This window comes from Ostrinia nubilalis, chromosome 25, assembly GCF_963855985.1.
Source record: "Ostrinia nubilalis chromosome 25, ilOstNubi1.1, whole genome shotgun sequence".
NCBI lineage: Eukaryota > Metazoa > Arthropoda > Insecta > Lepidoptera > Crambidae > Ostrinia > Ostrinia nubilalis.
Window position 1 is genome coordinate 4,449,044 of NC_087112.1, and position 27,878 is coordinate 4,476,921.

General features: G+C 41.0%; 1 protein-coding gene across 1 annotated transcript in view; it reads right to left on the bottom strand.

Annotated features, from left to right (window-relative positions):
* Positions 1-27,878, bottom strand: part of LOC135084082 (dihydropyrimidinase) — a 62,287-nt gene that overhangs the window by 6,301 nt on the left and 28,108 nt on the right. The window contains exons 3-9 of the mRNA XM_063978824.1: positions 6,401-6,585; positions 5,919-5,995; positions 4,611-4,811; positions 3,780-3,926; positions 1,499-1,625; positions 890-998; positions 265-413 (exon numbers count right to left, since the gene is read on the bottom strand). Coding sequence (XP_063834894.1) covers positions 265-413; positions 890-998; positions 1,499-1,625; positions 3,780-3,926; positions 4,611-4,811; positions 5,919-5,995; positions 6,401-6,585 — 995 coding nt within the window. The remainder of the gene's footprint in view (positions 1-264; positions 414-889; positions 999-1,498; positions 1,626-3,779; positions 3,927-4,610; positions 4,812-5,918; positions 5,996-6,400; positions 6,586-27,878) is intronic.

The window sequence follows — 27,878 nt, forward strand, 5'->3', positions numbered from 1 at the left end:
TACCAGTGTTCGGTACCAGTCTGTTCTAATGATAGTAAATGTTTTTTTGTTTCTTTGTAGAATGCAACTGTTTGATTACTAATTTAATAGACTGACCGCATCTACCATTGCAAACAAACCTCAGTGGTTTATGCCAATGCATTTAATTGTAATATGTTTAAGAACTTCCTTTGTAAAATGATAATAAATGAAAAAAAAATCAAATCTAAAAAAAAACAACAAGAAGAATAAAATTTTTCTGACTGATGACTTAAGGGCCCTTACCAGTGTTAACAGCCTTCTGCCACAAGATGGCCATGCGGTCTTCGACCCCGTTGACTCCATTGGGAATCTTCGAGAAGTTATTCTTGCCAATCTCCTTGTCCTTCTCATGGAAGGTACAGTTGTCGCTGCCGATCAACTGCAGGCGGTCACTGGAAGTAAATGATACAGGTTCGGTGCTCGGTTTTGACGTCATGATATCATTATTTTAGCCGCAAGACGTCCACTGCGGAACATAGGCCTTCCTCACAGATCACAGAAACTAAAGGAAGATGTGAAAAGGGGGCGGGGCCGGTGTCGCAGCAATATGCCCAAATACAGAACACATTTCACAATGATGACAGCAGCGACGTCATAATGTAAACAGTTTACATTGCTTGCGTAGTACTAAAGATTATTCGAACTTTGAGTACTGATACCGTAGTGGATAATGAGCAAGCACATAACACCTGCTAGTGCCTTCATCCTTAATACAAATAACTAAGGTTCAAAGTGCAATACTTACTTACAACATGAGCTGGGGGTGGAGTAGTAGTTCTAGATCTTACGACAGATCAATCGAGTAAGGCCTATTCTAGTACTAACTTCAACCTTAACACAAGTAAATAGGGTTTAAAATGCAACTCACTCAGCCAAGGCCTCGCACATGGCCTGGGGGGTAGAAGGATCCGGCCGCAGCGGCGGAGAAAGAACGTGCGCGGCCGCGTGACGGAAGCACGAGTTGCGGTAGTGGGTACCTGAGGAAAGTTATATGTTATACTACCCTCATAAACATGATTTGCAAAAAAATCTACACTTATGTAGGTTACAGGTATGTTGCACTGGTGTAATAAAACCTTAATATTGATTTAGTTGGGGAGGCCTTATTTTCGCATATTTGTTTCTAAGTCGCTTCTTATAACTACGTCTTACGTCCGGCCAGCTTAGAGAAAATAGTCTGACCTGATGATATGGAAAAGGATGTTAATTTGGTGATGTTGTTAAAAATCATGTAAAGTGGTTTATATTGCAAAACTGCAATACCTAGTCGATATTTCCTATTCAAAATAGGAAAGATTTTTAAACCAAATAATTTTAAATGGTCACAAAAGTGAGTTCATGCAATAAGCCGATATTGAAACATATCACCAGCCAATATGTAGTCCTGAAGTGATGATAGAGCAAGCTGTATTGGGACGTTCATAACTGCCCTGAAAAGAGCCTACATATTAATAAAGAATGTGAATTTGAATCTCACCATCAGTGCCAACAGTGGCAGCCAGGGTTTCTCCATACACAGGCGGCTTCTGGCGCGCGCGCGCATTCTCCAAGGCTTGGACAGCGCTCTTGGACATCATGTGGACTATGTACAGCGGGGAGTTCGCCTGGAATAGAAGATAAATAGTTTAAGACATAAAGAAAGGCACTAGGGAGAAACATTAGGATTCTAATCAATAGGTTAATTATTAGTTATTGGCATTTAAAGTAGCAAAAAGTTCGAACACGTCTTTGTCGCAATTGGAATAAGGTTGCATTGTCAATTTCTTGGTCACTTTGGGTGCCATGAACTATTTGACGCTGACTGTACAAGAATCCAGGTCAAATTGGAAACAGGATTTCACCTCCTCGTCCCGGGACAACTGGCAAGGGCCGGTTATTCCCACTTCTAGTAGCTCCTCAGTGTTGCTATGATGTGACCTCTCTTGATATGCTGCACTGATCTGGTTAGAAGGCCTCTCGCAAGTTAGAGAGGATCGAGCTCCTGCAGTGGCGACTAGATGACCTGATTATGCACTGACCTGGTCAGCAGGTGTCTGGTAAGTTAGAGAGGGTCTTGCTCCTGCAGTGAAGACCAAATGACCTGATGACGCAATTCTGCCTGACCTCTCTCTTGGACTAGATGACATAATGATGCACTGACACCAGGTCAGGAGCTCCTTTATGTTGTTATGGTGTGACCTGTCTCCTGATGCTGCACTGACCTGGTTGGCGATGACGCAGGCGCGGTTGACGGCCTCGGCCTCCACCTCCTCGTCGCGGGACAGCTGGTGGCCGTGAGGGCCGGTCACTCCCGCTTCTAGAAGTTTCTCGGTGTTGCTATGATGTGACCTCTCTTGATATGCTGCACTGATCTGGTTAGCGATGATCCAAGTCTCTGGAGAGACTAGATGACCAGACGCTAGCCTAGTTAGCAGGCCTCTCGCAAGTTAGAGAGGATTGAGCTCCTGCAGTGGCGACTGGATGACCTGGTGATGCACTGACCTGGTCAGCAGGTCTCTGGTAAGTTAGGGAGGGTCTTGCTCCTGCAGTGGTGAATAGATGACCTGACGCCTCTGGCAGCTCCTCAGTGTTGCTATGATGCTGCACTGACCTGTTAGCGATGCTGCAGGCCTCTAGAAAGAGTATTGCTCCTGTAATGGAGGCTAAATGACCTGGTAATAATTACGTAGGTCTCTAGAGAGGTTATAGCTTCTGCAGTGGACACTAGATGACTTGATGCCCCTAGCAGCTCCACAGTGTTACTATACTAGGTGCGACCTCTGTCTGCACTGACTAAGTTGGCAGGCTTCTAGTAAGTTAGAGAGGGTCTTGCTCCTGCAGTGGAGACCAAATGACCTGATGACGCAATTCTGCCTGACCTCTCTCTTGGACTAGATGACATAATGATGCACTGACACCAGGTCAGGAGCTCCTCTGTGTTGCTATGATGTCACCTCTCTCCTGATGCTGCACTGACCTGGTTGGCGATGACGCAGGCGCGGTTGACGGCCTCGGCCTCCACCTCCTCGTCGCGGGACAGCTGGTGGCCGTGAGGGCCGGTCACGCCCGCCTCTAGAAGCTTCTCGGTGTTGCTACAATGTGACCTCTCTTGATATGCTGCACTGATCTGGTTAGCGATGATCCAAGTCTCTGGAGAGACTAGTTGACCTGATGCTAGCCTGGTTAGCAGGCCTCTCGCAAGTTAGAGAGGATCGAGCTGCTGAAGTGGCGACTAGATGACCTGATGATGCACTGACCTGGTCAGCAGGTCTCTGGTAAGTTAGGGAGGGTCGTGCTCCTGCAGTGGAGACCAGATGACCTGATGATGCAATCCTGCCTTTCGCAGCTCCGCACTGTTGCTATGATGTGACCTCTCTCTTGGACTAGATGGCATAATGATGCACTGACACCAGGTTAGCAGCTCCTCAGTGTTGTTATGGTGTGACCTGTCTCCTGATGCTGCACTGATCTGGTTAGCGATGATCCAAGTCTCTGGAGAGACTAATTGACCTGATGCTAGCCTGGCTAGCAGGCCTCTCGCAAGTTAGAGAGGATCGAGCTCCTGCAGTGGCGACTAGATGACCTGATGATGCTCTGACCTGGTTAGCGCTGGCCTCTAGAGAGGGTACTTACTTGCAGTGGGGACCAGATGGCCTGATGATGCAAGTCTCTAAAGGAGGTATTGGTGTCCTGACCTGGTTAGCGATGATGCAAGCCTCTGGTAAATTAGAGGCGCGTGCTCCTGCAGTAAAGACTAGATGAACTGATGCTGCACTGACCTGGTTGGCGATGACGCAGGCGCGGTTGACGGCCTCGGCCTCCACCTCCTCGTCGCGGGACAGCTGGTGGCCGTGAGGGCCGGTCACTCCTGCCTCTAGAAGTTTCTCGGTGTTCCGGGCGATGATGTGGCCGTTTTCGGCGTGAACCTGGAGAGACCAAGTAGAGGTTTTAGAAAATAAAGACAAATAATTAGGAGTCACTTAAGAATAGATAGTACAGGCCACAAAAATACAGCATATCAAAAATGAAACGCTACACTGACTCTAGACAACTTAGCTACATATACATAATATATGTATATCTATAAATGCGAAAGGTCACTTATTGACTGACTCACTCAACATGAAATCTCAGAAACTACAAGTGCTAGGAGTTTCAAATTTTGCATGGGGGTACCTTTTAGAACGTAGGTGCTCATTAAGAACGGATTTTACGAAACTTCACCCCTAAGGGGGCAAAACGGGATCCACGCGTACGAAGTCGCGGGCGACCGCTAGTCATAAATGTCATTTATTTTTTTGGGATCAAATAATAGGATTTTTACTTCTTTTGTCTGTAGTTAGGTATCTTTAAAATCATAAGTTTGTCGGGAATGGTAAAATAGAAAAAAAAATGTTAAGATATTAAAAATACGTGGTAATCAGCTCCGTTAGTAAGTAGGTGTTTCCGTGTTTTAGGACCGTTACATACTGTGTTAAGGAACGGTTTTTATGAAAATCTTTAGAATCCTTAATCCTTATCCAGCATTGGAGGACTAGTACTTCGGCTGGAATGATGACGATGATTTAGAGAAAAATGAAGAATGAAGATGAATAGAACAGATTACTTACCTGAGCCAAAGCCCTCAGCTCAGTGCACGTTTCCATAGCGCAAGAAAGGTCATAGTCGTCCAGCATCCACGCGTCCTTATACGCCATGAACATCTTGAAGGAGTTCACTCCGTACTCCTCGGAGGTCAGTTTCTCCATTTCCTTCTTCACGGCAGGAGACCACCAGGTCACGCCCACGTGGAGACCGTAGTCGCAGCATACCTAAAGATAGAAGATTCATTATAGAGCAGGGATACTCAGCCCCAGGCCCGCGAGCCACAGTGTGGCTTTTAAGTGGCCCGCGAAAGTATGGTTTGATCTTATTAATTGAGTTTTTATTGCGCTTCTCCTGAGAGTAAAAGAAATAGGAAATGTAAGTGGCCCGTCGTTAACGACTGAATCCTCCGTTTGGCCCGACTCTCAAAAGGTTGAGCAGCCTTGTTATAGAGTAGGTATGGTCCGACAAAACAATAATAAGTAGATTACAAACTTTTTGGCCGATAGGTCAGCTTATTTGTATGAGGAATCGGAATCGAATCGAATCTTATACTGATTAACAGCCAAACTATCTGCCGTATAGTATGCAGGGAGTCTAATGTAGGCAAGCCTGTCCCACTTGCTGGACTGACGATCTAGTAAAGGTCGGGAAACACCTAGATGCGGGCAGTGCAAGACCGGTCGTTGTAGAAATCTTTGGGGAAGATCTTTGCCCAGCAGTGGACCTGGACAGGCTTTGGTTCAACATCTGTCATCAGTGGCGGCGTAAGGCGTGGGCGACGTAGGCCACCGCCTACGGCCTCGCGGTACAAGGGGCCTCGCGTCGCATCAAAATTTTTGAAAAAATGTATGCAAGGTGGAGATGACAATATCACAATACGACAATAAATGCAAACATTGACTATTAACCGATTGAGTCCCAGACGGCATTAATTAATGTCATAACAATTGATTATCTATTGTGTCTAGATTCGCGGAGCTTGAAGGATTAAATATAAATTCTTGATTTTAGCTATCAATGTAGTTAAAAATAAAAATATATTTTTTTCCAAACAAATTCAGTCATAATCAGACACAAAATTAAGCAACAACACGGTTTTAAGTGACGAACATTATTCTTTGGCGCAATATTCTTTTAAAAATAATCACTGAATCAAGAAATCAGAAACTGTCAATGAATAGACCATTGACCCGTTTTTTTTATTATTTAAATCCGTCTTCAGGTCGCCACAGAACAAGGCCTCGCGAAATCTGTCTTGCCCACATCAAATTTAGGTCTTGCCCCGCCACTGTCTGTCATAGATTTTGGCATTAACTATGTTTTAGATTTACCTTGCCGTCAGCCTTCTGTCTCCAGTTGTTGTAAGCTTCCACAAGGGACTGCCCCTTCTGAGGTAGAACGAAGTCAACTGAAAAACGGAAGAAAAATAATATTACTACATGCCCTAAGCAGTCTTTCTTTACCCGGCTTCGAACAACAATAAACAGATGGCGCTGTACGTATTATACGTCGTGCTAGTGAGTGTTTACTTATCCTTCATAATTAATTTTACCAAGGACGACAACAGTGAAAGTTGACCTTTTACACTAGGTAGGGGTTATTCAAATATTAGTATTTAGGTGAGGTGACTGGATTATGTAGCATTAACTTCTTTTGAATCAACATGAAAATTATAAAATATATTAATATGAATTTACACTGAATTTTAAGGAGCGTTTGGAAGTACCTATGGCCTAGGCCTATGTTCAGCAGTGGACGACCTATGGCTGAAATGATGATGATGATGATGATGATGATGATGAAGGATACTTACGGACAGTAGTAGTTCCTCCAGCTACCGCCGCTCTGGTCCCCTTGTAGAAGTCGTCAGCAGCCTTGGCACCCATCATTTCCAACTCAAAGTGGGTGTGGGGATCGATTCCTCCCGGGATCACCAGTTTCCCGGTCGCGTCAATGGTGCGAGTTCCCCCGGGGATGATGAGGTTGCGGCCCACTTGTCTGGAAAGAGAAAAAGGGGTTTAGTGGATTGGAATTAACCTTTATTTGTACTTCGTTTAAACAAAGGGATTAGGGATAAAAACCAACCTCATAATATTGTTCCTGGATTTTTATATCCTTATTTATGCCCATCTAAATCGGTTCAAACGTTTAAGGCTGCGTTGAACCACCTAACTTTAACAGTAACTATTTATAACGATAACTGGTGTTTTTTGTATGGAGTTTGACAGATAATTGACGTTTGTTAAAGTTAAAGTAAGATGGTGCAACTCAGCTTCAGAATGAAAAGGCAAGAGACAGACAGACAGTTTGTTATTTTGTATTTATAAAATGACATGTTACGTTATGTTGACTATAACATAAAAAACGTATCATCCAATAAATAAATCACAGCGTTTATCTTATTTTGTTTGTAGTCATCTATACAATTCATGTTATTAAGAAACCATTTTTTCGCTAATTGAATTCCGATCGAATTAATTATGAATTTAACAAAAAACAGTCAGTTCAAACCCATAATACCTCCATCCCAAATCCCTAAATAAATGTGGGGGAAATCAGCTGAGTCACCCCACTTCCTACTCAGACAGAAGTGATTTAATTTAACCAATTGTTAACGTTAACTATAACGAAATGCGTTGCATTGGGGTTAAGAATCTATTGACCTGGTATTTTAAATGATGCGGGAACTATTTTATAGGGTTCCTTAGTCCTGAAAAAGAACCATTCATCTTAATTTTGTTTAGTAGTTACACCAGTTACACTTCTTCAATATACCTACCTAAATATTAATAAAAATGCTAGAGGAAGTAGAATCTATCGGCCGTATTCACCAACGATGCTTGCCTAAGTGAAGCAGCAAATCGAACGCACTGTGTTGAATAGAGCTCTGTGATTGGTTCGTGTGTCACCCTGTGCGTCCACGCGCACTGTGAGACCTCATAGTAACGTTTGTGAATACGGGCGTATCTTTTATGTAAGGACGCAGGGAATCATCTAATTATCTGTTTCCACTGTTAGGCTGAGTTGCACCACCTAGCTTTGACCATAACTATAACCGGCGTTTTTGTATGGAGTTTAACAGATTTTTGACGTTTGTCAAAGTTAAATTAAGATGGTGCAACCCAGCCTTAGTGTTCCCGAAGTAAAATTTTCGCAAAGTCCACCAGGGTGGACGTCTGGTGGTGGACGCTGGGAATAAAAATAATCCCTTGTCATGTGGAAACTTCTTGTGTCTGGTCCTTTAACTGAATACAGACCCGTATAAAATAGAGGTCTGAGTTGATAAGTGTTTATAATTAAAAAAAAATTACAAACTTTTCTTCCTCAGTACTTCGGAAGCAAACCTAGTAACCGTCATAAATATAATTCTACATATTTCGTAAGTAGTATTTTCCATAACAATCACTCGTAAGTGTGTGAACTGCGAAACAATGGTTTTACGCGTTACAACAATGGCGACATCAACTAATGTCACTTGTCTTGTAATTTTATGAATATTACACCAGAATTGAGTTCATAAAATTTGTGAATACGGAAGAAACGTTGAACTTAAAATTAGAAGGACAGTAACCTGGATTACTAATGTTTGGCCAAAAAACGTTTCCCAAATTATCACATCGCAAACAACGTTTCGCAAATTTTCATTTGGCAAAACAACTTATTGCAAACTTTTAATTCGCAAATGTCGTTTTTGGCATATTATTGTTTGGCAAAGTATGTTTAAAAAATATTTCACGATAAACTATTTACAAAACAATTTGATTGGTGCATAGAATGGAATACAAATTAGCTTTTGTGGTTATTATTTTGTTTAGTGGGTACTTAGTTAATATAAAATTTGTTCTAAATTAATTTTCTTAATTCAGTCTTTTTATCGAAATTTCCAAATGATTCATTAACAATAGAGGTGATTCTAGCGCTCGGCGGCCGCTGCCAAGGGTCACTGTTCTAACCTAACCTACTATTTTCTGCAATACCTACTTTCTGCAATCTCTTTGTTTTACATAAAATTCTTGTGAAAACCACGATCACGTGCCTTATGCTTTGATTTGTAGGTAACGGTGGGTAAGTATGTGAAATTGTGAAGTGTCAATTTGACCAAACCAATTATTTGGGATATAATATTTGGCAAAATAAAACATTTGCTACATGAACATTTGCCAAGTTAAATTTTGCCAAATGATAATTTGACTAAATGAATTAGTTGCGAAAAGTACAGTTGCTAAAAGTTCATTTGGGAAATGAAAATTTGGCGATAAGTTGTTTGCGAAGTGAAATTTGGCGAAAAGTAATTTGGCCTAACGGAAGGATACCCAGTAACCTACATAATAGCAAGCAAATAGGTACATGGTTTAACTATCCTATTTACAAAGGTTTAGATTTAGGATAAATTGACCACGAGAAACCAGTAACTGGTAAAACATTTACTTAATGCCATACACACTTAACCGCCTCTGTGGTCTAGTGGTAAGACCACCTGCTTCAGACGCAGAGGTCCCGAGGGTTCGATTCCCAGTGGGGGCAGATTTTTCTGTTCGGTTTGGTTGGTGGTAGGGCTTGTTCTAAGAACGCCTGGCAAGCTACCACCATCTTACCTAAGTCTGTCGCCATAACAACAATGTTAACAGCATTGTTGTGTACCGGCAGTTAGAGGTAAGATAGCCAGTTCCTCCGTGGTTGAGGATTCCAGGTGAAGCTCGGCTCTTCCACCTTAGGCCTGATCATCACTTACCATCAGGTGAGATACAGGTACCAGTGTAAGATTGCTTTTGGTAAAATTATTCAATTGTTCCTTTTGTCTTGATTGATTAAAGATCAATCCAAGCCATCTCAGCCAAATTAAACTCTATCGGCTATAAAATAGGAACGTATTTAAATCACTGCCCATAATCATTGATTTAACATATTCAATGCCTCCTAAAAACTAAAGTTCCGTACGTAGCAAAACATCGCTTGATATGGAACGACCGGAGACTATAGGGCTGTCCATTGTTAAAATTAAATCAATCATAGAATTCTTTACGCATTTGTAATACCTAATCTAAAATACTGTACTGTAGTCTCAACAAAATCCCTCGAATAGTTTTTGCGTTATGGAGTAAGAAAAATCCATCCAGGCTCAACAAACTTTGTGTATTTAATTTATTAGTATCATCATCTATCTACATCTTTCTTTAGTCTCCAATGTAGCAGCATGGCCCTCTTTTACCAAAGACAAATGGAAGATTTGGTCTACATTCCCCAAGATGGCCAGACGGTCGCCATTTACGACATCAACTGGAAGAGTGACTGGGGGTGATCCTATTTTACTCTGCCGGAACCACACGGGGCAATTAAAGTAGATACAGTTGATACGAATATACATTTACGTTGCAAAATAGCTCTTAGGCTGAGTTGCACAACCTTATTTTAACCGTAACAATTACAATAACCGGTGCTTTTTGTATGGAGTTTGACAGATTTATGACGTTTGTCAAAGTTAAAGTAAGATGGTGCAACCCACCCTTAATGTAGTTGTTGCAATTCACAAAGGCGAGTGAGCTTTACATGTGTGGTGGCTCGCTACTGTTCGTTTTTCAAAAGTTTTGGTAGACATTACACTATCGTTATGTACATGTACACGTACACACACAAGTAAAGCTCACTTGCCTTCGTGAGTTGCAAAAACTCACAAGTAATATTATTTTCATGAGCTCTCTTCTGTCTGTACATCTGATTTCCTCTAGTAGGCAGCCCTGCTTGCGCACGCGCACGCTCGTTACCGCATTAGCGGCTTCCGGCGCGAATTTGAATGCGCGACGCGTCCACCATTTGAATTCGGAACTTGTTCCGCGGTTATCTAATACATTGTGGGTAGGTAGAGTACCTACTGTGTACCGACGACCTCATAAAGGTAGCAGGAAGGCGCTGGATGCAGGCCGCTACCAACCGGGCGATGTGGAAATCATTGGGGGAGGCCTCATATAGGTAGCAGGAAGGCGCTGGATGCAGGCCGCTACCAACCGGGCGATGTGGACATCATTGGGGGAGGCCTCATAAAGACCCATAAAGAACCCATAAAGGTAGCAGGAAGGCGCTGGGTGTAGGCCGCTACCAACCGGGCAATGTGGAAATCATTGGGGGAGGCCTATGTTCAGCAGTGGACGTCCTGTGGCGAGATGTGGAAAAGATGACGATGATAAGACTAGAGTACCTACTATATCGTTAATTAGTTATTTGTATAGAGTACGGGCCTTATTCTGAGAGAGATGACGCTCAAACGCTCCAATGTGAATGGATTGGATGGTTGGTTTCATTCAAATCAAACCTAAACCTAAAAAACCATCTTATGAGATCCTAATAATAGAAACGATAGAGACTGCAAAAACCTTTGGTCGATAAATACTAGTATATTAATAGAATAAACCACATTATTATTGGCGAATCATGTTTTGGAGCGTAGAAAATCGTGACCAAAGAGTATATTTTTTGCCCATAAGAGAGCCTTTGTTGCCACTACTGATAAATGGTCCTTTGGTATAGTTTGGGTCAGTTACCTGTAGGATAACCTTGATGATAGGTAAATATTAAATGATACTGAATTTGTAAAAAAACGCAAAAAATACCTAGCAATTTACAAACTGCAAATAATTATTGTTTTAACTTGCAATGTTTGTTTACATAATTAAGGTCTAATCAAATGTTACATATAGCATTTTACTTCCCTTTTAGGGTGGATTCGACTATACAAGGGTAAATATTAATCTCAGAATAAACTTGTCATGTTGACATTATTTCCCATACTAAAACTGTCAAATTGTCAATGTGCCAGTCAGTTATTCCAGGAGTTATTCTCGGATAAAAGTTTTAGAAAACATAAAAATTCAATTAATCTACTAGTGTAGTAGGTTCTTCAATGAAAGACAGGATTTCAGTATATGTCCGTTTACTTCAGGAGTTTCAGAGTAGGTACAGTACAATGAGTGACAACTTGACAAGATAACCACTAAGTAGGAGTACGCGGTGTCGCAGCGCGGAGGTGCAAGGTCCGGAATATCCAGTATATGGATGATCCCGTACGCCAGCACTAGTCGGCGGGAATAAACGTGTTCCGATGCCCTAGTAACGCTAAAAGGTCCAACAGATCCAGAGATGGATGCTGCTGTACGCTTCAAGCTCCTATGCAATGGAAGACACACGGGCAATCTTGCCCTGACTACTTAAGGACGGGAAAAAATCAAATGATATCGCGAGCTAACTACGAACAGTGCCATCTATTGACAACCGTGCGAACTACGTAGTGTCGTTGCTCGGTGATAGGTGTTGCTGATTGTAGCTCGTTGTTACAGTCTCCCCCTCTGGCTCCGACGACGTCCCGGCGAGGAAGACAGGATCGCAGGAATGAAGTTACTGGGTCGTCTTCGGTGGACGGCCTCTCGGACGTCTTGACTGCTCCGGGATGGTGGTTGTTGTATTAGGACCATCGTTTTGTTGGATTTTCTTGGGTCGACCTCTTTTACGTATAGGTCTAACAGGAAGTGGAAGTTCATCAGAATTTTGAGAACTTTGATAGGGATGTAATGCTGATGAATGATATAAGCCAATAGGCTGATTAGGGTTAGTTGGGGAGGAAATTTCATAAGAGCTCGGTCCATGAATGCGCAATATGATGTAAGGACCATCACGTTTAGGGGCTAGTTTTGCGCAGAACCTTTGAGCAGATTTACTTAGCAGATGCGAATCAACTAGGACGAAGTCTCCGGGCTTGTATTGTGGACTTGGACGACGTTTCTGGTCAACATATTCTTTTCTTCTTTCTTCATTCATCTCTTGAATTTCTCTTGCTCGATTCAGCGTGTTTGCCATATTGAATAGTCTTGGAGTGATTTCGGGTATGAAGTTTTCATTCATTATGATTTCTTTCAGGTCATGTTCGCAGTCATCTGGAGTACGTAGTTCTCTACCAAATGTTAAAAAGGCAGGTGAGAATCCAGTAGAAATCATCTTGGAGGTATTCATGGCGAAGCGTATACTCGGCAACTTTTCATCCCAAGTTTCATGACAATCACCAACTATTATTGCAAGTTGCGTTTTCAAATCTCTATTTCGCCGTTCCACAGGATTTGTTTCCGGGTGATATAATGGAATGAACCCTTGTGATATATTCAGACAATACGTTAGTTGCTGCATCACACTGCTCACAAATTGAGTACCATTGTCGCTCATAAAACGTCTTGGCGTACCGTAGCGAAGAATTATTTCATTTAGGAGGACTTTGGCACATTCCTCTGCAGTAGCTTGACTTAACGCAAACAACTCAACCCATCTTGTTGCGACATCTTCAACTACAAAAATCCAATTCTTATTGTTGTTTGAAGTAGGAAGAGGGCCAAATAAATCGAAGGAAATTATTTCAAATCTTTGATTCATAGGTGTCGTTTGGAGTAGTCCCGCTGGTTTTTTATTTAAAGGTTTGTATCTCTGGCAATCAATGCATTGTTTGATGTAGGCTTCAACAGTTCCTCTTAAACCTTTCCAGTAGTATCTTTTAGCGATACGGTCTACTGTTTTATCAACACCGTTATGACCAGCCATTGGGTCATCATGATAGGTAGATACGACCTTGTCTTGTTCGTGTTTAGGCACAACTATCTGACAGTTTTCGTTTTCGAGATCAGGGCTATATCGATACAAAAGACCATTGTTCAGTAGGTAACCTTTTCGGCTCCAATATTTTGCATTTTCCTCAACCGTTCCTTCTAGTGCTTCTACAATTTTAGCAATGCCTTCGTCACGCAACTGTTCCTGCCTTATCTCATCACTACTTTTTGCTGGTAAATCGATGGAGACCGTACATATTCCACAATCTTTCGCCGTCTTATCGTTACAGAAAGGTCTCGAGAGTGCATCGGCTACTACGTTTTTCCTTCCCGTTACATATTTTATGTTTATGTCGTAGGGTTGTAATTGAAGAGCCCATCGTGCCAAGCGACCAGTTGGTGATTTTAACGACATGAGCCACTTAAGGGCTTGATGATCAGTCTGTACAGTTATTTGAGAACCCTCGATATAACCACGAAATTTGTTTATTGCCCAGATGATAGCTAGCGCCTCGCGTTCTGTGGTAGAGTAATTTCTCTCCGCTTGATTAAGTAAACGACTAGCGTATTCTACGGGGTGTTCTTGTTCGCCCTCCCCCTGCACTAAGACCGCTCCGATCGCATAATTACTAGCATCCGTTTTCAATACGTATGGCTTAGATGAATCAGCTTGTGCCAATATAGGGGGTTTTGAAAGTAACATCCGTAACTTATCAAATGCTTCGCTTTGATCAGAATCCCAGGTCCAAACTGCATTCTTCTTCATAAGTCTGGTTAATGGCTCTGCGACTTTGGCAAAGTTTGGTACAAATCTTCGGTACCACGAACACATTTGTATAAATGATTGCAAGTGCTTCAAATTTCTAGGCGGTGACATGCACAAAATACTTTTAGCTTTATCAGGGTCTAACTCAAGTCCATTAACGGTAATATAATGTCCAAGGTATTTTACTTTCGGGCAGCAAAAATTGCATTTTTCTTTGTTGATCGTCAAGTTAAACTCTTTAAGTCGATCAAAGACATCTTGGAGATCTTGTAAATGTTGACTAAAAGTACTTGATAAGACAATAAGGTCATCCAAATATACCAGTATCTTGACGTGATTCAATGAAATTTTCAATCTGTCCATTAATCTTTGGAATGTGGCTGGGGCGTTGCGTAAGCCAAACGGCATTCTGTTAAACTTGTATAGACCAAATGGAGTAACGAAAGCAGTTTTCATTTGGTCTTCATCTTTAACTTTAATTTGCCAATATCCAGCACGTAAATCTAACGTTGACATGAAGGCTGTGACCTTAGCATCGTGTAGGAGATCATCTATACGGGGCATTGGGTATACGTCCGGAACTGTTATGCTGTTAAGTTGGCGGTAGTCTACACAAACCCGTACTTGACCATTTTTCTTTGGGATCATAACCACCGGGGCTGACCATGGTGATGAACATGGCTCTATCACACCTTCTTGAAGCATTCTATCAATTTCATTTTTCAGAATTTGCTTTTTTGGTGGACTAAGTCTATATGGTGGCAGCGATATTGGTGCATGATTTCCCGTATCTATTGTGTGTTCCACTATCGATGCCGGACGACCATTAGGTGTAAACACATCAGAATTTTTCCCTAATAGGTCTTGGAGCTGTTCCGCAATTTTTACATCCACCGATGATATTTCCGTACTGGGAAACAGGTGATTATAGTCTGCCAATTCAAATGACCAATCAAGGTTATCATTATTGATGGCTTCTTTTGCATCTTCATATAAGGCATCCAATACTGGTGAGTAGCCATCAAATAAATCACTTTTACGCTTACACGGTGGCGTTTGATAAAAATACTCCGACATCGAACCCATAATGCGAGGATTGACTATGCGAGGTGGAGTAGTCGCTTCCATTGATGCACTAGCAACCGGTGGGCCAAAGGCTATTTGTGTTTTAGATGTTTCTTGATGGCGTGGAACTACAGCTGACTGAGCCAATCTTGATGCTTGTATACTCGTAAAATCAGGTGAGACAACCGGAGTGAGTTGACAAGGAGCTACAGCATCTTCTCTGATTAGATCGTAAGTTTTTGCCGGGTTTTCGATGAAGTGGAATGTCAGCTGTGGCAAATTTAGGACCAATCCTGCATCTTGGATAAAGCCAACTCCTAGAAGTGTGCGTGTGTTTTTGGCTTCAGGCAGAGCTATAAATGATGTCAACGTTCTTTTTCCAAAAAGAGAAACAGAGGCCTTGAACACAAACGCAACCTGGTTCCTCTTTGTGCCGTCTGCAAGTGTTATTGTCAACATCTCTTTCTGGAATGAATAGCCCTTGTCTTGTAATTGTCTGTATAGATCGTATGAGGCTATACTAGATTTCGCACACGTGTCCACATATGCCATGCCCCAAATTCCATCGATAGACACTGGCACAGTCGGTCTTTGACGGGCATCCATGCTTGACTGTATGAAACAGAAAGATAATTCTGTTGTGTCAGTGTTTTTATTACACTTTGGGCAACGACTGCGTACAACATTAGGTTCTCCGCAGCCATAACAAGATAATTTGGGCTTGCTATCTGTTGATGTACTGGGTTCACTTTTCCCTGGCAGCTCTTTCTGTTTCTCTTGGTTAATTTTATTGTTTTGGAAACGCTCAGCTTTAGACTTTTTACGGCAAAACTCTATAGTATGGCCAATAAGACGACAATAGTTGCACCTTACTTTTGTTTTACCAGGTTTGTCTGTCTTGGTGACTCCTTTATCTTGTTGACCACTTAGTTCTCTTTCAGAAATATTCCGCTCAGCCTCTCTCACCTTTTCTAATAGGTCATCAAAATCAATAATCGAGTCACGGATTAGCCTTTCTCGAATACTATGCCGCAGTTGCCCATAGATCATATCTATTTGCTGTTGCTCCGTGGGTGCAGGACCGCTTAATTGTGCAATTAGTGACCTTTTCCTGGAGATAAATATCTCTGATAAAACTTCGTCGTCTTGTTTCTCTTCTATAATTTGCTGATATAATATGTACGACATCTTCTTTGGCGCAAATGCATTTTTGAAACGCTTTGTGAAGTCGTCCCACGTTTTAACTTGCTTTTCAATGCCCATCCACCAAACCAAAGCATCATCAGTGAGCAGTAGTGGTAGACCAGCTAAAGCGTCCACATCGTCAATACGCTCTATTTTTTGTAAACGGATGCCGTTGCCAAAAACGTTTCTACATCATTGGTACCAATACCAACCCCACCTCTGAATCGGGCGGTACAATTGCTGAAGGAGCCCTTCCGTTCCTCTTTATGAACAACTGCGAGTAATTGTTTGAACTGTTCATCAGACATGTTTACAGTTGTCATTTTCACGGTTTCAGACTTCTTGACTTTTGACACAGTTTTTGCCTTTTGGTTCGTCAAATAGGATGGCCTAGGTGTTGGTCTTGGCCGTAAACCAGGTCTTGAAGTCGAATCCACGTTGGTGCGCCAATTTGTAGTAGGTTCTTCAATGAAAGACAGGATTTCAGTACAGTAGAATCCCGATTATCCGGATCAATTAAAACCAGGGGTGTTCCGGATAATCGAAAATCCGGATAATCGATTTCAAAGTAAAACAAACAATAATTAACTTTTTACAATAGAAAGGGTTTTCAATACATCAAAAATCTACATTTTAGACTATTGGATGAATACATTTCTTTTAACAATGAACTAAGACGAACTCCATACCGTGTTACGGTGTCGGCGCCTTCCGTTTTTATGGGTCCAGACCCTAAATCGGTAATTAGAAACTGTGAAGAATGAGTCCGGATAATCGGATATCCGGATAATCGAAGTCCGGATAATCGAGATTCTACTGTATATGTCCGTTTACTTCAGGAGTTTCAGAGTAGGTACAGTACAATGAGTGACAACTTGACAAGATAACCACTAAGTAGGAGTACGCGGTGTCGCAGCGCGGAGGTGCAAGGTCCGGAATATCCAGTATATGGATGATCCCGTACGCCAGCACTAGTCGGCGGGAATAAACGTGTTCCGATGCCCTAGTAACGCTAAAAGGTCCAACAGATCCAGAGATGGATGCTGCTGTACGCTTCAAGCTCCTATGCAATGGAAGACACACGGGCAATCTTGCCCTGACTACTTAAGGACGGGAAAAAATCAAATGATATCGCGAGCTAACTACGAACAGTGCCATCTATTGACAACCGTGCGAACTACGTAGTGTCGTTGCTCGGTGATAGGTGTTGCTGATTGTAGTTCGTTGTTACACTAGAAAATTAAACCCAGGAAATCTAGGTCAATCTTTAACTGCTACAGAAGCGCTAACAAAGTGAAAGAAAACTATACTGCCCGCGGTACCGGCAGTTGGCCATAACCATAACCAATAACTGCGCGGGCGCACGCGAGACGAGATTGATAACGCAATGTTTACAAACACATGCGTGACGTAATGCCTCTTCATCTGTGTGGGCGAGGTGCGAATGTGATGGAAGTAGGGCGTTATGGTCATTGGAATATAGCAATACTAGCGGCCGCCCGCTACTTCGTACGTGTGGACTGTGGATCCCGTTTTACACCCTTATGGGTTGAATTTTGCAAAATCCCGTCGTCTTAGTCTTAGTGAGAATCTACTAGCACTTAAAGTTTCTGAGATTTCGTGATGAATGAGTCAGTGACCTTTGGCTTTCATAAATATTATATAAGATACCATTCTCATATTAATACATCATCATCATCTCAGCCATAGGACGTCCACTGCTGAACATAGACCTCCCCCAATGCTTTCCATGTTGCCCGGTTGGTAGCGGCCTGCGTCAAGCGCCTTCCTGCTACCTTCCACTAAAATAATTTCCAATTCTCCATGTATATTTTGAATCCTGGTTCTATTCTACAACATCTGACACATTTTTTTGCACTTATCTTTTTTTTATGCAAAACAAAAGCAGGTATCCCACCGACACGTCAACCCTAACCAACTTATGGGACAAGTGACCAAGCTTGATGTCAAGCCAAGCCTATGATGTGGATTTAGCCAGACAAACATCAAGACCTAATCACCCAGGACTAATTCATTAAGGTACGTAAATAAAATGTCCTTGCTTCGGATCAGTGACTGTTAAATTATGCAATTTGTTTAAAAACGAACTAGTTTACCAACTTTCTCGTGATAATAATAGAACAATAATAAAACATGCAAAATACTGATTGGCGAGATACGAGTACGTTGGAAAATATAGCCATTTAGAAAATACTTGTAAGTGGAGAAAAAACCACCATAGTTTGTGACACGCTAGGTTACGTGCTAAGAAATGTAATGTAGTGTTTTCTTTCTGCTCTAAAATTGCTTTGTTACCAAGACTTTAATTACTAGTAAGTCTAGATTCTTTAAGATTTAGGTGTTTCTTAACGAGATCGAATCAGAAATGAGGAAATCCGTAAACGAACTCGCTGACATAGCCCAACGGATTAGTAACCTGAAGTGGCAATAGACAGGGCATGTAGTTAGCAGAACTGACGGCCGATGGGGCAGCAAGGTTCTGGATTGGAGGCCACGTAACACGAAAGCGCAGCGTAGGACGTCCACAAGGTGGACCGACGACCTCATAAAGGTAGCGGGAAGGCGCTGGATGCAGGCCGCCACCAACCGGCCATTGTGGAAATCATTGGGGGAGGCCTATGTTCAGCAGTGGACTTCCTATGGCTTAAATGATGATGATGAAGTTTAGATTCTTTATTTGATAGAATTATGTTTATCCGTCCCATAGTTTTAGCGTGAGGGAGTAACAAGCGTCAAAAATCGATCCAAACATTCGGGTTCAGAGTAAATTCTTATTAATATAGTCTCAGGTAGTCGAACCAAGGCCAAGGTTAGGAAATAAATACAGCCCTAATACCGTGATTCAAGGTATTTTATTACCTTCGCTTCGACAAAAATTGGCTTATTCTGATAATTTGAGATTTTCTGCCGATAAGAAGTCACGAAGTCGCGCATACGCACATAAAGGTGCTCCCTCACCTGGACCTGTGACCGTCATCATCATCATCATTTCAGCCATAGGACGTCCACTGCTGAACATAGGCCTCCCCCAATGCTTTCCATGTTGATCGATTGGCAGCGGTCTGCGTCCAGCGCTTCCCTGCTACCTTTACGATGTCGTCGGTCCACCTTGTAGGTGGACGTCCCACGCTGCGTTTTCCGGTACGCGGCCTCCATTCCAGAACCTTTCTGCCCCATCGGCCGTCAGTTCTGCGTACTATGTGCCCTGCCCATTGCCACTTCAGCTTGCTAATCCGTCGGGCTATGTCAGCGACTTTGGTTCGTTTACGGATCTCCTCATGACCTGTGACCGTATTTGCCTGTAACGTTACAGATTTGAGCATCTGAATTTGAGAAATCTGAAATGGCCGACATAGCTCGCAGAATTGCTAAAATCAAGTGGCAGTGGCGGGGAATATAGCTCGTAGAGACGATGGCCGTTGGGGCAGAAAAGTTCTCGAGTGACGGAGCAGAAGATGTAGCGTGGGCAGGCCTCCTACTAGGTGGACCGACGATCTGGTGATGGTCGCGGGAAGAACCTGGATGAGGACAGCGCAGGATCGGTCGTTATGGAAAGCCTTGGGGGAGGTCCACCTAGTGGGAGGCACACACTACATCATCCGGTCCGTGGTCGCCCCTCGAGAACTTTTCTGCCCCAACGGCCATCAGTTCTACGAACAATGTGCCCGCCCACTATGTACCACTTAAAGGCAATTCTGCTGTCTATGTCGACTACTTTGGTTTTCCAGATCTCAGGGTGGCAGTAGTGTAATATAATCAAAATCATATCTGAAATACTACATTACAGGGAAATGCTCCAGGTGAGAGAGCACCTTAAAACAACAACAGTTAGGGGTTAAATTACGTCGTTACGAGTACCGAAGCGTGCACGATAATGCTCGACGACGATTGAGGTTAACGTAGCGTAATTCATGTCATTTCCATGTGACGTTTGTAACTTTGTAGATCGTGTCAATAATAGGCGGAACTTTCTTATGCGATTTTGAATTGACGTAAAACAATTTTACTGTTAGACAGGAAATTATGTAAGCAAGTTTAATATGGCATGCAGATATCAGAGAAATTGAATGTTTAATGTCTGCAATGGTGCTAAAATAGGAGCATTTTTTATCCATATTCCATTTAACAGAAACTAAAATATGAAAGTAATAAACACTTAAACTTATTTGAAATTAAAAATAGGTAAAAAAATAATTCTAGGTAGGCATAGAACGATGCAGAAGCAATGGGTCTCTACTACTAGTTACCACTAAAGATTAATTATCTTTACCCTAATGACTTTTTTAACTTGATAGGTATTACAACTTAGATTCATTTCATCTACTGAGGTAATTTGACATTCGGTTCGTAGGCTTATGTCATAAATATCGTGTGAGTCCAGAATAGCCTTCCGAAATTAAGTCTTGATTGTCACGCAAGGCAGTCACGAATCGAAACTTGCCCCATTCTTGGCAATGAAAATCGAAAATGTACGCAATGTTAATGATTGTTACTGTTTTATGTAATACCTATAACATATGAGCGAATATTGATCGAGTTATGTTACGGATGTTTTGCTTTTCTTTAGTTATTTATAGAATTTTATTAGGTAACTCGGTATGAAAGTAGGAACAGTCCACAGCACTTCACACTATTCATTGTGGTTGAAAATCGCCTTTATTAAAACTACATAAAATGCTACAGCGTTTCGCTTGATATGCCGTCGTCTGTACAAGACACCTACATCCAGCACTATTCGAACCTCAAGCTGAACATTGTGCATCTTAGTTAACGGGACTATTCCCACCTCTCGTTCCCTCCGCTGCAACTCCTGTGTAGCCAGGATCTACAGCTTGACCGCCAATGAAAACCCAACCAGTGAAGGTCAGGTTTGTCCCGGGGGAAAGTTAGACTGTCATTGGACCATAATCAGAAGAACATAGGAGGAGTTCCAAGTTAAGGTTCGACTTCCCTTCCATCCATCCTCCATCAATTAAATAGTTGTAAAAGGTGTGATTTACCAACAAGAATGTATAGCCTGAAGTGGAAAAAAAGTTTACATTAATTTTGTACATAATAAAAGCCTCTGCGTACAATAATAACACTTTTACAATAACATACCATAATGGGGTTAGTTAAGTCTTTATTACGCCATAACTAACCGTGATAATATCATTAATCTATTGTGAACTGTAATACAACAACCACAATGGATAACGCTACAAAATAGAGCAATACAATATACACTCGCAAAGTACCGTTTAGGTATTTGTAGGCAATGTGTAAACGGACCTAGGATTGTGTACACATAAAGCTAGGCTATAGCGAAATTAGCGAATGGACAGGAAGGAACAAAAACTATGATCCTGAATCTAATACTTCCCCCGGGACAAACTTGACCTTCACTGGTTGAGGTTTTATTGGCGGTCAAGCAGTAGATCCTGGCTACACAGGAGTTGCAGCGGTGGAAATGAGAGGTGGGAATAGTACCTTAATAATGTACTTTTTTACAGTGTTTAAGTTTGATGCAGTTTGCACCACAAATACCACCTAGACCTACACAGTGTCAAATAACTTGCTATATCTATTACACTACAATGACAAAACCAATGTGCCCTAGCATAATAATTGCCACAAAGACATAGAATAATTTAAAAAAATAATCATTTTTGAAGATGGCAACACAGGCAGCCCTATCCGCTGGCTGGGACAGAGAAGACGTCACTAATTAGAGCGGGACAGGTGCTTGACCTGCATTGTGCGAGCATAGAGAAACCGCGCGCGTGCGAACCCTTTTTACCCGGCCATAGACAAAAGCGCGCGAAAATACGGCCACAGAGTATGTAATTACGGAGTCCGCGCGCAAAAAGATTGCATGAATCGATAAAGTTAATCGATTGTGACAGTTTTATAGCTTTTATTGAATTGATAGTTGCATTATACGAGTAAGTGGTTTAATACCTAATGAAGTGTAATCTTAATTTTGAGTGAAGAAACACGACTTTCTTTTTAATTATAAATGTGTTTAATTGTCAAATACCTAGTTAATACTAGAACTGTAAATAAATTATTAAAACGGGACTATTCCCACCTCTCGTTCCACTGCACCCACTGCGACTCCTGTGTAGCCAGGATCTACAGCTTGACCGCCACAAAAACCCAACCAATGAAGGTCAAGTTTGTCCCGGGGGAAAGTTAAACTGTCATTGGACCCGCAACGAAATTAATCAGAAGAACATAGGAGGAGTTCGAAATTAAGGTTCGACTTCCCTCGAAATAAATTATAGGGTACAGTTGCACCAAGAAACGCAAGTTTATTCGTATCTACATAAAATTCATTTTCAATTTGTTATGTTAACCGAACCGACTAACGAAGCCAAACTAGAACACTTGATGCATTGCACCTCGTAATTAAATTAATTGATCTATCACCTTAATAGGACACGAGAAAGGGAATTAACAGCAATTATAACAAGAGGGAGGAGTAGCTAACTCCTAATTTCAGAGTTTCAGTTTAAATAAGACAAATAATAGGCTAGGCTCACGAGATTGAGATCTTTGAAATACTTACAACGAAAATTTGAGAAAAAAAAATCTTAAATTCAACTTCAGTGTGCTTACTATGAGACTGAGTTTACGTTAGGTGTGCTCGCTAGTGACTACGTAAAATAATTACAATTAATGAATGACAAATTGTACAGCGCCCCTAGCGGCTACTTTCAAGAACTAAAATCTTCATAGATTTTATGACAGTCGCTAGTGAGCACACCTAACGTAAACTCATGGTAAGCACACTAATCTAAAGTTCTAAACTCAAAACTCTGATGATATTATTAACGCGCTTTTGTCTTCATTAGTCAAAACACGAAGGCAGGCCTAGTTAATTAACCGAAATTTAATACAGGCTCGAAGCCTAATAATCCTCAATATCCATGGTGAGTCACACTCCATGGTGTTCGTGATGTCATCGACCGAGGGAGGGTTTGCCAAAATTTGGGGTGCAGCCGAATTAGCATTAGTTTCCAGGAATAAAGTAATAAGTATTTTAAATGGCCTGTCTGCGGTTATAATGGGGTTTGTGAAATATGATAAAAAGGCTGACAGTATAAATATCGTTGGACATTTTTACCAAACTTAGTCCCAAACTAAGCAGACAATAGTGGCTGAGTCAAGGCAAGAGTAAATAATCACTTACAGAGCAGATAATGTACCACCCACAGCATCTCACTTAACAAAGTTAACATCAGGTGCGATTGCGGTCAAATATCTGGCACTGCTTCTTCGCACCAATGGTTATTCTTGCTAACATTATTATCTTAAATCAGTGGTAAGATTTAAATGAAACAGGTACCTACGTAAAAGCCTTATTTGACTATAAACTTCTCAAAAAACCTAATTTTATTTTTGCAAGTAGGCTTTGCACTTTTAAACATCCCAGTACTAATCCAATTCCTTTAACTTTCAATTAGTTATTTATTGTGTGGAAGTAGGCAAGTGAATGTACTTACACTTGACCTAGCGAAAGTTTAACAACGTATTTGAATTCAGTCTGTCCTTTGCTAGTAATTAGCGGCTTGATACATGTACATAATGTACGTGAGTAAAATGAATTAATTAGAAATCAGAATGGGTAGACTATTGTTTTCGTGAAACATTAAAATGTTCACTTTCTCATAGCACTTTCTCTGTTCGCAGATCTTGTTTATTGCCAAATGGAGGAAAGTGCTTTTAGTGGAATATTCCGTCTTTAGGTCTTCTTATGTACATAATGTATTACGGACTCGTAGGACTGACTTAATATACCTACTCGTACATTACAGGCTCTCGATAAGCGAGCACTTCACAAAATGCGCATTTTTCTATACAAATGTAAAGGCTGAAGAGTTTGTTTTTAAAGTGTGCGCATTTTGCGAAGTGCACATCTGCGTCAGACCCTCGTCCACAGGTAAAAAGTTCTGTCGGTGAATAGTCCGTAGTGGAAAACGCCTGTCGTCGAAACACACAAATGCGAACCATTCTGTCGGCGAAACGTATATTAGACGAAACATTCTGTCGATGAATCTCTCAAAAACGAAACGTCCTATTGGTGATGACTGTCGGAGAACGCTTGCAGAATCGCAGTAACCAGCGTTTCAGGCAGGTTTAGGTATATTTATTGCAAAAGCACATCTAAAACCACTACGTAAGGTGCAACAAAATACAGCTTTATACCTATGCCGTTCAGCTGTAGTATCATAGACAACGGCGATGTTCAGATCCGTTGCTTTGTAGCGCGTTTATTTATTGCGACTTCCTCCATAACTGCATCGCATTGACGGCGCATGCGTGTCAACGCATATAGCGAGCTAGGGCTGTCGACTATGTTTGGAGTCAAAGCAGGCTGGCTGGCTAATCAGTATGATGAACAGGTATGAAAGTAAGCACATTAACGTAACTATGTATAGTTTTTCCCTTTGTTCATTTCGTGTGTATTTTCGTGTCAAATAAAGATTTTCTATTCTATTATATTACTCCGATTTGGTACCGGCTAAACTATCGGACGATAAAGTCTATAGTATATAGCTTGTGGGGACTTAAAATGACATTTTAAGGAGAAGGATTCACTGAGCGATTGCCCAATGCCCTGCCAATAAGGGATCGAGCACCACCAGCCAATTGATGCTTTTTTATACCTGTTAAAAATCGCTCTTAGTTATAGGATACTCTTCTAAGGAAATATCTACCTACGTTTGACGATGACGATTATTGTAGATTCTTCAAAGTAACAAGATACCTACCTACTAAGTCTGTGCTTAAGTATAGTAATTATTCAGCTCAATACAGTCAATGCACATAAAAAAGAAACATTAATGTCAGTAAATCTCTTTAATTTAGGTATAATTAAAAAACCGTTATGTAGTAAGTACCTACCAGCCCTGTATCATAATGAACTGTTATGGGCTATGGCGTAAAAAGGAAGGGCCCTAATTAGGGCCGAGCGGCAAAACAGTTAGTGCCCATATGGAAACAATGTGAAAGTCACAAGGTGTATGTAGATGATATAATAGTATTGGGTAAAATTGCGCATTCATGTTAGTTGATTAATGCCCTTTTTCACCATCAATCCCGAATTTTTAAGTAATCCCTATGTTAACACATTAAAGGAATTTTGTCATAGGGGTCACTTAAAAATTAGGGATTAATGGTGAAAACTGGCATAACTCTCTTGGATTCAGAATAGGAATTTTAACTTTAGTTCAGGTATGTCATAACTACCTACTACCGTGCTAGCCATATCCAGTAGTAAGCGATAACCAATTTTTGGTATTAAAAAATGTCTGTCAGTCAGCTCATCTGAAAGAGCTGACCAATAAAATACTCAGTTTTGCCAAAATTGGAGTTACTGCTGATATTGCTAGCACTGCAGACTGTAGACTAGATTTCTTGCCAAAAACATAAACATGAATTACTTACTTAAAACTTATGATCTTACCATTTCCCTTATAGTCCAGTCAATAAAGCATTATAGATGGAAAACTGTAGAACACAATTTCTGAATTCAGAACTTTATTTAGACTAGTTAGGAGGTGAACATAGCAAAAGTCCCCGCCCTTAGCCCTTGAGCCGGCGGGGAGAGGGGGGTTTAAAGGTGCCACTTTTCGGTTTTTCGCTTAATCCTCGGAAACTATGCGTCCTAGTGACATGACTACTTTGAACCAAAAAAAGCATATTCAATTTGCTACAGGTGAGATAGACATGTTTTTCTATAAATTGTATAGTTTTCGGGGCATCTGCTCTAGAAGGTCTGTAATATTGGAAATTTTATTTTTGTCTTACATGTTCCCATCAGGAGAAAATCGACTAAATCAACATTGAGCAATCATTCTAGACATGCGGGAGCATGTTAAGCCTAGTTCCTGCGAGGGGACTACACCGTGCGTATATTTAGACGAATCATTTTGAGCCACTTTTGACTCCTCATCACTCAAAAACTACTGTGCATTAACACTTCAAATTTGGCTCATGTTTTGAGACTTGCAAGATATACATCAGTTTCAAATTTCATAAATATGCCTCAAACGGTTCTTTAGATATTGACGTCCAAAAATCTACATGTCTGACCTATAGACCAAATTCTAACCACTTCCAGATGACCTCGAAGGTTCAAATTTGGCATCCAGAAAGGTAGTTATGTAAATACGAAGGAACAAATAAAAAACCAGTAAATTTTAACATTTCACATGTGATAGATAGATTTTAGTGCTCTAAATATCGATTTTTGAACGTCAATACCTAAAGAACCGTTTGAGGCATATTTATGAAATTTGAAACTGATGTATATCTTGCAAGTCTCAACACATGAGCCAAATTTGAAGTGTTAATGCACAGTAGTTTTTGAGTGATGAGGAGTTAAAAGTTTCTCAAAGTGATTCGTCTAAATATACGCACGGTGTAGTCTCCTCGCAGGAACTAGGCTTAACATGCTCCCGCATGTCTAGAATGATTGCTCAATGTTGATTTAGTCGATTTTCTCCTGATGGGAACATGTAAGACAAAAATTAAATTTCCAATATTACAGACCTTCTAGAGCAGATGCCGCGAAAACTATACAATTTATAGAAAAACTTGTCTATCTCACCTGTAGCAAATTGAATATGCTTTTTTTGGTTCAAAGTAGTCATGTCACTAGGACGCATAGTTTCCGAGGATTAAGCGAAAAACCGAAAAGTGGCACCTTTAAACCCCCCTCTCCCCGCCGGCTCAAGGGCTAAGGGCGGGGACTTTTGCTATGTTCACCACCTAACTAGGCTAAATAAAGTCCCGAGGTCAGAAATTGTGTTCCACGGATTTCTCTCTACACCGTCGTTAAGGCATTCATTGACTGGACTATTATTTAATGTTTCGGTCTATTTCTATGTTAAAACTTATCTTAATCGATTCATTTAAGAGTGAAACGATAAATAAAGTTACTTAAGTTTCTATCGATTATGATCTATCATACAAAAGGCTGCACTGATAGCGACAAGCACCGCTAACGTTGACTGAGATTAAGATCGTGACTTGGCATAAGCTTGCAGCTGGCCAAGTGAAATAAGTTAGCAACAATAGGAAAAGCCAAGTATAAAATGGGGCTGAAGATGGAATCTGGTATTATGACAAAAGGCATGCTTAATCGAAAATTATGTAGCTTAACTTGATAAATCAGTAAAAAAGAAACTGTACATTTTGTGTAAAAGAATGGGTCCGTGGCCGAGTCCCCCTGTGTTCGACGCACCCGTGGTCGACGCCCCCGGTCAGATAGAAGCAATTTTTAATCAAATGTAGGTACAGTCAGTCACAAAAATATTTATAAACGAATAAATATTTATACTGATCGTACAAATAAATGTTTAATATTATTTTACCATAGTGATACCTAAAAATATAATAGGTTTTATTTTAACCTATCATATTTTATCATAGGTTTTATTTACCTATAATAACATGTAAATCGTTTTACCTAATCAAAATAATTGTAACAATCAGTCTTTAAAATAACTCTACTCTCTCTACATTTAACTAACTACAAATAAAAGTTTTAAGTATTTTTAACAAAAAAATTAAATACATCATTTTAAATAGCGTCAAACATGCATGGTTTTCGTTGACTGTACTTAGTGCAAAAGCCGAGAAAAATATGATATTAAATTTATTTTAATCGGGGGCTTCAACCCCGG